At 40.3% G+C, this 11,669-nt stretch overlaps 1 protein-coding gene across 1 annotated transcript; it reads left to right on the top strand.

Moving 5' to 3' along the window:
- The first annotated feature begins 783 nt into the window (after positions 1-783).
- cdk9 (cyclin-dependent kinase 9 (CDC2-related kinase)) lies at positions 784-5,521 on the top strand. Its single transcript, XM_084382669.1, has 8 exons — positions 784-859; positions 993-1,106; positions 1,526-1,607; positions 3,001-3,091; positions 3,247-3,413; positions 4,187-4,358; positions 4,637-4,785; positions 4,889-5,521. The coding sequence occupies exons 1-8, from the start codon at positions 819-821 to the stop codon at positions 5,252-5,254; spliced, it is 1,182 nt and encodes a 393-aa protein (XP_084238795.1). The 5' UTR covers positions 784-818; the 3' UTR covers positions 5,255-5,521.
- The last annotated feature ends 6,148 nt before the right edge of the window (positions 5,522-11,669 follow it).

Raw genomic sequence — 11,669 nt, 5'->3', positions numbered from 1 at the left:
TATATCTGGAATTAGCTTGATTTCAGTTGGTAAAGTAATTTGATTAGGCCTTTGATGTCACAGTATACTTGATATTTATTCCTCCTTTTTTGTCAAATCCATATGGGCTGGACATCTGTATATGCGTGACACACAACTAACTAACCAGCTAACTGTGTTATTTTTTATAATGCCTGAATATTAAATATTAAATATTATATAAAACATATTCCAAATTGAATGAAGCTCATGCTATTTTACATTGCTAAAATTAACAAAGAAAATAAGAAACGAAACTGTCAGGTCATTATAAAGGGAAGTTTAATGTACTTGTGATGCCATGTTTGCCCTACATGTATGTTAAAGCCACAGCCACTGTACTATTCACAACATATAAACTAGACTATATACTCACAACTTCCTGGAGGTTAAACAAAAAAAGAAATCATGATAATTGGTAGGTGGTTTCATCTAAAGTCAAGAGAAAGTCTGCTGGGAAAACATGAACGATACACGCCTCCGGGCCGCCAGGTGTCGCTCTCAGTTTATTACAGTATTCTTGTTCCATATTGATACCATCATATACTGCTCTTATAATTACAAAAATCGATCAAACTTCCACGTAAACAAAGATACATGAGAGCAAAAAAATATTTTAAGCGTCATTACATCCTGTGCCATCAATGGGATGTTGTGTATTTTCAGAACACCGATGAATTAATGAAACTATTCCTCACGCTGAGAGACTCCAAGCCCGAGTTGTACATGAATGCATCGCAGTGACGTCACAGGGTCGCGCAGGCGCAGACAGAGACTCGGACCGGACCAGACGGGACAAGATGCAGCGAGAGAAAACTAGCAACGCCGGCGCGGCTGAAAAGTAAGAAAATAGCCATTTACAGTTTTATTTATAGGACATTTGTATTGTCATCAATGTAAATAAATTCGGACATGTTCCATATATATCGTATTTTAACGTAAATGACCATATAATAAATGAAATGTCTCTTCAGGCCCGACCGGGAGGCCGCCATAATGTCGAAATACTACGATGGAGTTGAATTTCCTTTCTGTGACGAGTTCTCCAAATATGAAAAAATGGCAAAAATAGGACAAGGGACCTTTGGGTGAGTAAACCAGTAACATTTTGTCGTGCGAGTGTATCTGGGAATTCCATTTGTGTGTTATTTGTGGCTAACATTAGCAGTGCTAGCTAACTTAAGTCACACACAACATGTTGACGTTGACGGTACAAGACAAGAAGTAAAGATGGTCAACCGGTCAGGGGGCGATTCATGACCACATATCGTGTTGGGAGATTTGGGGAGCGTTCTCTTAAAGACGTACGTTAGCTGTTAGCTGTTAGCACTAAATCTAGATTTAGAAAGATCTATGTGGAAATGAGCATTATATTCTATGCTGATCTAGAAATTATATACCAATGTATTTATATTCACAAACATACTTTCTTTGTGAGTGATGAAAATCAAGTGGTCAGCTAATTGTAAGTGTTTATTTTTCTCGTGTCTTCAAATTCTCCTCACAGTGAGGTGTTCAAGGCAAAGCACAGACAGACCGGGAAGAAGGTCGCACTGAAGAAAGTTTTGATGGAAAATGAGAAAGAAGGGGTAAGAGGCCATCATTCTACTGTAAAAGTTTATCTTATGTTTTGATTTGTTGATTGTCCATACGATTGTGACACTTGTGTTGTACTGTGAGTACTTGTCAATGTGTACTGAACATGTTGTTTTTTGTTTTTATTTTACATTGACATAACAAGGAACGTCTTGCTATTGTAAAATTATTTCACTGCTGGAAAGATGGCTCTTGCATGAAACAAGGCTGCCTGTGCAGCAGAAAGACACAAATATGTTTGAAATTGGTGCTACATGACAAGATACAAAGGGCTGGGGGTATTTTCCCCTCTCCTTTGCATTTCCAGAATGCACTACGCATCACCCGACCAATAAACCGTCCTGCTGATCGGTGACATACTGCCAGTCGGGCAGTGCTTGTTTTTGGCTATCAATCCGTTTTGAAACAGGAAACAGTAAGGTGGCTAGCTTTGAAAGAACTGCGGGGATCGAGACAAGCGTGCTATTGGTTTAATAAGCACCTTCAAGCAGGTAGTCCAGTTGTGATGGAAATGCAAAACCCTGGACGCGCTGAGTCAGACTGAGTAGAGCCAGGCCCGCAGATGTAATGGCAAAAAAGGCTCTAATGTGTGTGAAGTTTGAGGTTTGTCCAAATTGCACAAACTGCTTATTGGCCCCTAACTGCTGTAATGTGGCCTCATTTACTTCTCCAATCTCGTAAGTTTAACGCTGCCAGCAAAAGTCTAACTACCTGACTGGTTAGACAGTGAAAAGCCTGTTTTTAAACTCCAGGCATTCACTTTTTGAATTGTAACTGAATTATTAGCTTTTGAATACAACCTGTGCTCATTTCCCCTTTTTGACCAAGGTGGTTTAAGTGATGGTTCAGGGCCAGTGCCTACTCTGGAACCAGTTCCTTGCGTTTCGACAGCCAAAGAACTGACTCCCAGCCAGGATAACTGGCTCCAGAGTGGCACCAACATTTTGCTGGTCTAGAACCAAGAACCACTTACACCAAATGCTGTCGGGTTATCTTGATCACAAACTAACACTACTTGTGAATTTCCTTTTCTAGAAACCAGAGCTAGTGCTGCATGTTCTGACTTATCCACAGTGGAATAAACCAAATCATTTTTGTATTTTCACTAACTGAAGCAACAGTGGGTCTGAGGAACAGTCATGTTTGGATGTCAGTGTAGGCATGCAAAGATGATGATCTATGGTGGCTCTCATGCCCGTGGAAAAGCAATCCAGCTCTTAGAAGGTTCACAGGTTGAACCAACTTCGAACCAGCAATAGCACCAGCCCAGAACCAGCACTTGGTTCACTTTGGTTGAAAGAGGGTAATGTTGCTGCTTGTCTTTGCTCTGTTGTGACTGCATAAGTCTAAGTATTTATATAGCTTCCTTTGGCTGCTTTGTTTCAGTTCCCAATCACAGCCCTGAGAGAGATCAAGATCCTGCAGCTGCTTAAACATGAGAATGTGGTCAATCTAATTGAGATTTGCAGAACCAAAGGTCAGTATCACATGTCCCCAGTCTATAACTTTGTTCTAAACGTCAATTTGTGTCTTCATGTAGGTTTGTGTGTTTTGTTTTTTTTCTAGGTCACTCTTTTGCCCTAAAGATGTAGATGGTTTCATTCTTTTTTTCCCCTCTCATTGTTCTTGAAGCTACTCAGTTCAACAGATACAAAGGCAGCATCTACCTGGTGTTTGACTTCTGTGAGCATGACCTGGCTGGCCTGCTGAGCAATGCCAATGTAAAGTTCACCCTGGCAGAGATCAAGAAGGTCATGCAGATGCTGCTCAATGGATTGTACTACATCCACAGAAACAAGGTATGAACAACCACTGGTTCTTCTGACCTCCAGGGCCTTTGACAGACTTGTGATCTAAAAACAGAAATATATGTAAAATGCTCTCTATGCAAAGAGCTGAGTAAAATGATTTCTGGTGAAGAAAGCTCACACTGAACTGACACAATGAGCCAATGCTGCTGGTGGTGGTGCAGAATAACACAGTCAGCATTACGTTTTTTTTGTCGAAGATGTGGGAGAATGTATCCCTATACACACTGATACTGTATCAGCTACTTAACAACATGTTGGCATCCTAAATAAATAAATCCAGTTTTCTTGTAAGTTAAAGCCTATATCTGGGAACTTATAAACAACATAGGATGATTATTAGGGCTGTCAATATAACGTGTTAATTTCAAATAATTAATTTTAGGGGAAAAAACGCAGAAAAAAAAACCACACAGATTAATTGCACTTTCTGATGCCCCTTGACCAGCAGCTTTGTAAAACATGATGGAGGCAGAAGACTAAACCCCACTCCAGCCAGAGTTTCTAACTGTTAACATTCTTTCTCAAACCAAGAATGAGATGTGGTAAATTCTTGAATTGATGCCATACCTTGGCGTAGCCTGATATATACCTCTTCAGAAATCTAACTACACGTTCACCGCAGCAGCCTTAAGGTAGATGAATGGAAAATGAAGAATGTTGACCATGTCACAGTTAAAACCAAGAAATACCAGCTGATTTCTTATTTATTAATGTCCCTGTTACAAAGGCTTGTGGTCTAATGTTGCCCTCTCTTGGCTCAGATTCTTCACAGAGACATGAAAGCAGCCAATGTGCTCATCACTAGAGACGGTGTCCTGAAGCTGGCTGACTTTGGTTTGGCTCGAGCCTTCAGCCTGGCTAAAAACAGCCAGGGAAACCGCTACACCAACCGTGTGGTCACACTCTGGTACAGACCTCCAGAGCTGCTGCTGGGTAAGAGACGACTATCTCAACTTAAACTCAATGCACAAAGGCAGAAAAATGCCCGTGCGCTTCTTTGTCCTACAGTTGATTTTTGACTTTGTGGCACTAATGATGCTGAGTTTACAAAGTGCTTCACAAATGACTAAATCAAACAGGACAAAATCAATATACATATATTTGAACACAATTTAAATTTCTCTCTGCAAATCTATCAGTGAGATGGATAAGCAGGCAACTCTGCTGCAGATTAGTTTAAAGGTATTTAATATTGTTTATTTTATTGGTAGGTGAGCGAGACTACGGCCCCCCCATTGACCTGTGGGGAGGAGGCTGCATCATGGCAGAGATGTGGACCAGGAGTCCCATAATGCAAGGCAACACTGAGCAGCACCAGCTCACTCTCATCAGCCAGCTCTGTGGCTCCATCACTGCTGAGGTAAGATGACATCATGATGGGAACACAACTGCAGGTGCATTACTTGGAGTCATACCTGTTGTCTTTGTCGACTAAATCCTGACTCATTTTGTCTTTCCATCAGGTGTGGCCTGGCGTGGATAAAAAGTACGAGCTTTATCAGAAAATGGAGCTGCCCAAAGGCCAGAAAAGGAAAGTAAAAGATCGTCTGAAAGCCTACGTCAAAGACCCTTACGCCCTGGATCTGATAGATAAACTCCTGGTCCTGGACCCGGCACAGCGCATTGACAGCGACGACGCGCTCAACCACGACTTCTTCTGGTCCGACCCGATGCCGTCAGACCTGAAGAACATGCTCTCCACCCACAACACATCCATGTTTGAATATCTGGCCCCGCCCAGGCGGAGAGGACACATGCCGCAGCAACAGCCCAACCAGAACAGAAACCCAGCTACCACCAGTCAGACAGAGTTCGACCGAGTGTTCTAGTGGTTGAAGACATTAATGGACGAGTAGTTTGCCTGGTGGGACTTTGTGTTTAACAACAAATGACAACTGAATTTCCCAGCCGCCTCATTTAGAGGAGAACTACACATTCCTTTTCTGGTTGAGGTTTGGTGGACATCACCTGGAGATCTGTACAGTTTTTTGTCTGATCATCAGTGTGTGTCAGTGAGTGAACAGCAGAGGATGCAGGTTATTTTGAGTTGACCAGGAACAGGACTGTTAAGGTTGCTATGTTCCAACTCTGTGCTCTTTTTTATATATATATATATATATATATATATATATATATATATATATATATGAAGAGACATCATCAGCTCATAGTTTGGGTTCGTTCTTGTGGCATCTTGGCTGAACAAGGCCTCAGTTAGTTTTGAGAGTTGTGAGTCTGGCATTTTAGTTGTTTGCATTTTCATTCTGGTTTTATAATTTTTTTTTACAAAAATAGCTGTGTCTTGCTATGCAGGCTGTGCAGTATTTTCAAGTTTTTTTTATTTATAATAAAGTGAGAAACTTTTATTTAAAGTCGATGAAATGAAAAATGCCTTGTCAGATCACATCCCCGGTCATATTGTGCACCTGTTTAACAATATAAGCTATAAAAAACAAAAACAAATTCTGTTTTTTGTGTTCTCATACAGCAATATTACAATGTTAGGGTGATATAAGACTATATATGGTCTTAGGTTTTGTATATTGTTTCATCATGATATGACATAAGTGGAATAAAGGCTGCTTAATTTTCTGAACTTATCAATATCGAGGTATTTGGACATAAATATTGTGATACAGCACAAAATACCCTAGTTTTTATGAAGTGATATGTGTGGTTACATATGTTTGAACCAACCATTTTCAACCAACAATATCATGACATCAGGCAATCTTTACTTTTAGCAGCACAGAGCTAAGATTCAATGTGTCACAATACAGAAGCTACTCTCGAGGTGCCATTTCATCTGGACTTCAAACCATTTTAAGGACATTGCCTATATTGACATAACCAAAATAAAGTGGTTATTTTCCCAGAACTTAAATGACTGTGTGATCATGGTATTGCACTATATGCACTCAAACACTGAATATATTGCTCCTTTTGTGAGCTGGTGTTATGTATTTTTGTTTCAAAGAGACATGAGGTTCAAGAGCAGCATGTTCTGTCTGGTAAAATTACAAAGACAAGCAAGCAGGGCAACTCATTCCAGCTTGTTTCAGTATTGATGTGAGGAAAAGTTTTATCTTGGAAGATTTCTATTTTGACACTAAATGATACCAGGGATGGAGAAATACTAAATACTACAAGATAGTTTACAGAAAACAAGTTTGACCTGGATGTGTAGAAGGCACATTGTTACATTGAAGTACCCTCTTAATGTTTTTTCTGGGTTTCCTGTCAGCTTGCCCTGAAATGTTGAAATACCTAATATTATGGGGCTCCAAAGTGTCCTTAAAGTATAACCATAAATAAACTGTACAGATTTTGTTAGAATTGTGGGTAATGTAGGCACCAGGTTTTGAAAGGAAAGAAGAATGTGGGGAATGAAAAAAAAGTGATATATGTTCAGCTGTATTGATTTTCATCAGCTGTTTTTAAACAAAGGGGGCGATGCAGACCACTCGACTGCTTTTCAAAACCTGGTGCCTACATTACCCACAGTGCAACTTAGCCACTGAGTGACATCACTGGAGGTAGTCTGTCAGATTACATGCAGCTTCCTCTGGAGCCACAAAAGATTTTAAACGGCTCGTACATATGCAATAGTACTCCCAAACACCTGTAAACACACTTTAATGTGTAAACTGGCGGAGTTACCCTTTAAGCAGGACACTTGAGAAAAATGAGGCCAGTAGGAGTCAGCATCTCCCAACCCTGTGATTATTGGACAACCAGCCCTGAGCCTTAAAATGTTAATGAGTGTTCAACACTCTCAAACCTCATGAATCTTTCTCTGTGTGAACTACATATCCAGTGTTTCAACACCACCGTAGATTCAACATGAAGAGGACTGGAACACATTGATGAACGGCCTCCAGTAGGTGGCAGCATCACATTATCAGTAAACAGCAGATATACAGATTTTGTGTACTTGTCACTGAAGCCTTGAAAGTCTATATTATTCTATCAGTAATGAAACTTTACACTCATGTCTTTCTCCTTTATTTCCCGCTAGAAAGGCAACTGTTGTTTTAATTAATTAACATTTTCAGGTTCCTCTGCATGGTCCATAGATAAACTACATTCCTTTCTGTAGGTTACAACTGTAACCTTATTTGAATGTTCTATAAACCTACCAGCCACCTGTGTTTCATGAACAGCCACCTGTTTGTGGCTTGCCGAAGTTTGTTTTTGAGTGTAGAACAGGCTCATTGTTTCACTTGTGGGGGAAAACTTCCCACTACAGCTGCGGGTCAGTAGGTGTTTTCAGGAATGGTCGTCAGCTTGGCGCACCACAATAAGGCAAGACCTCAGACTAGAGAACTTACTTTGACGAGTGACACAACAGTGAAATTTAAGCTTTATCTGAGTATAGTATCTGACGGCTTTTGAACAGTTATTGGTTTTAAAAGAAAAGAAATATCAAGGCTGAAGATCAACCAGAGCAGCACACACGGGACAGTCTTGAACGAGGCTACATGTGCCTACTTATGTGCACTGGATTCAGACAACAAGGGGACTCGCTTGTGAAAGAAATAGTCAAAGTGCTCCACACTCCACAGGGTATATTTAACCTCTATTATATTGTATGTTGATACTAAATTCATAAAAAATACACTTACAAAGGGTAAATAATCTTTTCAGAAAAAAGTCATTATGGCTTGCATGAAAATTCACAATACACAATTCATACACATTTAATAAACACTTCATTTCTCCTAAATTATGACATTTGATGATTATTATTCTATAAATCTACTGAAGGAATTTTCACTTTTATCTAAATATTTCAATAAGTAAGACTCAATGTATTTATGATTTGATCATTTAGTCAATATAATCCTGTCACATTTCCCACATGATGAGTACAATGTAAGTATGTGCACATGTATATCCTGTACAGTACACATATGGTGTTCATTTGATTTTACTACTGATAATGTCAGGTGCTAGAAAAGTTCAATAACTTTGGACAAAAGTGAGTGAAGTGAATTTATTTTTCTTTTAGCTTTGGCTTGATCTCCACCAATAAAGAATGTCTCTTTAGCTGTTAAGTGCTCCACTGCTTTCACCAACTAGTCGCTAACTTGAGAGTTGTGTGTGGTGAAACCAAAATAATGAGCTGAAAGATGCCAAAGTGCTGAGGAACTGCAGTCAGCTGATAAATCACAAGCAACAGGCCACAGCCACAGGAGGTACGCAGAGCAATCCCCGAAATGTTTTTTGAAAATCAAATGAGTGAATATAAAAAACATACAGCATACAATACTGAAACATATCTAATAAGAAAACGTGAATAAAGTGAAATGTAACTAAGTTTTGACTTTGCTGTAATATTTTTGTTCCAGCCTGCTGCATAGTCATGTTCATGCACATCACACATGCATCCATGATTAGTTAAGAGCTCGACTCAAACTGTGATGGTGAGACAGTACGCAGAGGTCAAATGTAAGGTTCATAAAAGACGAGAAACGTGGCTTCAAACAGGAACGACCAGGAAGAGGAGGTCGAGGCAGGAGCAGAATATTTCAAGCAGCCCTGTTTAAACTGAAGTTGACGACAGTGAACCGAGCAGTGCTCGTGGCTACTGAAGCAGCTGATTGATCCATTTTGATTATAGAAATGTTTTGATTATAGCCACTTCACTTGGATGTTTTCCTCTGCAAGTGAAAGAGTAAGTAATGCATTTAATTCCATGTGTGCTTCATCAGTCTCAGAATATGTACTCGTACAGCGACAAGTTTTGGTGTGTGGTGTGTTATGCTTAATTCATTTTACATAATTATATAAATTGTTTTGAAATCATGCGTTTCACTGTAATGCTCTATGTCATGAAAAAAAAAAAGTTCAAAGAGTGACACAATTTACTCTGGGTTGACTGCATGAATGTTAATTTAACAAACACCACTGAAAAGGTGTTGTAGTTTTTTCATTTTTAATATGATTTTTCATAAATAACTCAAATAAGTTGTCTGTTCTTGATATCTGCAGTTAGCTTTTTTCAAAGAAACCTTTTCAGAAAATGTTGCAAATGGCTTCCGAGCAGAAGTGTAGAGCCTTTTATTCTGTGTACTATACATACAGTGGACAAAATATAAATTATATGGTTAGAAAAAATCATTTGGAGAAGGTTTTTATGAATATGTATATATATTTTGCATGTGCATGTATTTGAATGAATCACCTCAGGCTCGTCAGTCTAACAACAGTCTGTGTCTGGTGTCAAACTGGAGCTTTACTCACATGATGGATTGCTCTTTTAGTTCCAGAGCTCCTCCGCTGTCACTTCTACTGAGGAGGAGAGGGTGTGTGTGTGTGTGTGTGTGTGTGTGTGTGTGTGTGTGTGGAGAGTGACGAGGAAGGGCTGCTGTGTGTTGACAACGATGACAACAACAACTAACATAAATTAGAAAGCGCTCCATTGGACAGATGGGCCTCCGCCTGCACCCGCCTGCATGCAAATGGACTCCCAACTCTTCTCCATAGAAACAGCTCTGTTGATTGTCTGTGCGGATGAGAGGCCGGGATGCAAAATGACGCTCCAAACTGTGCCAGGTTTGGGCCACAGTAGGGCACGCTGTGAACTGGCTCCAAAGGGCCTATTATGGTCTTCTCTCTGACTGATGTGATGACACTCGGCTTCAGGCTTTGTTTGGGGCAAATGCCATGTCAGATTAGGATAAATGTCATTTCAGATTCTCAGAGGGTTTCTCTCCTGAGAGCCAGGAAACATTGCTGCTATATTTGGTATGGCTCTGCTCTGTGGATATAATTTAATCTGAACAGCCTGATACATACTATGCATTCCTGAAGTCTGTGGTGATATCTTCAGAGGACTGAGAAGAAAAGTACCATCTATCATCTACGTGGATGAAACCTTTCATCTGTTTCCTCTTTCCCAAAACCATCTCCGAGGCAGCGAGTGACCTCAGGCCACATCCAGCGATGTCTGTGCTACTGTTGCTGACTATTTACCATTATTGCTCTTTTGTGTGAGCTCTTTTTACACAGATGAGCCGGAGACATACTGGAGAGACCTATAGATGGCATGTCTTGGCTCTAGGGCCTGTTGGTGCAGACTGAAATAGCCACTGTTGGATGGATTACCATATGTTTTTTTCAAAATTCATGATCCCCAGAGGATGAACCCTAATGTCTTTGGACTTTTCATCACGTACCACCATCACATCGTAATTTCAATTTTCCAAAACTTAACTGTGACAAATGATCTCCATCAACATCATATGTTCTGTGCTAATTAGCAAATGTTAGCATGTTGGCATGTTAACCTGAGATGGTGATCATTGCCTACATTATACCTGCTAAACATCAGCATGTTAGCATTGTGAGCATGTTAGCATGGTGACGTATGTATTATGCACAAAGCACCTCATGGCTGTACACTTTGTGTTATTGAAGGACACTTCATCAGATCCAGAGGCGGCTCAGCAGGAAAAGGTTTGATTGAAGGGCTGAAGTTCATTTCTAGAAGGTAAGATGTGATTGTGTTTGTACGTTCAGCCACAGCTCATCTGATCAGAACCAGAGATCTGCGATGTGGCCAGCTAAAGCCTGACGATCATGACAAATTGATGAGTTCTACCAAATCATATGACAGCATATCTTTGGGACGCTAATAGACCCTTATCACAGCAGACATTTTGACTTGAAAAACCCAGGTGTGTCCAATAACATTAACGATGGCTCCATTCTATTTAGTGTCCCAGCAAGCCGTGTCAGTGAGTGAGCATGCACAATACCAGAGCCATGAAAACCAGCTCACCTAAATGGAATGCAGCCATCACTAATGTTATAAAATCCACCTGTTCTTTTCCTGCTTAGACAGGTCCAAACTGATGTGGTGTTGCCCTACATGTACCTGTCGACCGTCCTGCTGATGAGTTATATACAGCATGGATAGTCTGAGTCTCAGTTTAGACCCCATTCATAAATCACACACATTAAACAGTAAGTTGGTTTCATTCATGATCATGACATCTCAGTCATCATCATGTGGGTGGAGTTTGCTCAGTTGTACTGAAGCAACTGTAGCATGGTAGTTTGGTCATGTGATAACACATGCTCCACTTCCTCAAACATTCAGCACCTTAACATCTCTGCTGCTGCACCCTTAAGACCCACAATAATCTCTGTGGTGCGGTGTAAGACGTCATTATGACATCACAGCTGTGGGGAATGACAAGGGTCCTGGACAGGAGACTCAGCCTTGTGTCCACTCAG

This window comes from Pagrus pagrus (genome assembly GCF_965226575.1).
Source record: "Pagrus pagrus genome assembly, chromosome: 19".
In the NCBI taxonomy this organism is placed as follows: domain Eukaryota; kingdom Metazoa; phylum Chordata; class Actinopteri; order Spariformes; family Sparidae; genus Pagrus; species Pagrus pagrus.
The sequence above is the reverse complement of the archived record's forward strand: the minus strand, read 5'-3'. Positions and strand labels throughout refer to the sequence as shown.

Coding starts and splice junctions, on each gene's coding strand:
- cdk9 (XM_084382669.1), top strand. CDS start 819: ATGCAGCGAGAGAAAACTAGCAACGCCGGCGCGGCTGAAAA. Junction 3,092..3,246: donor TGAGATTTGCAGAACCAAAG/GTCAGTATCACA, acceptor TTGTTCTTGAAG/CTACTCAGTTCAACAGATAC. Junction 4,786..4,888: donor GTGGCTCCATCACTGCTGAG/GTAAGATGACAT, acceptor TCTTTCCATCAG/GTGTGGCCTGGCGTGGATAA.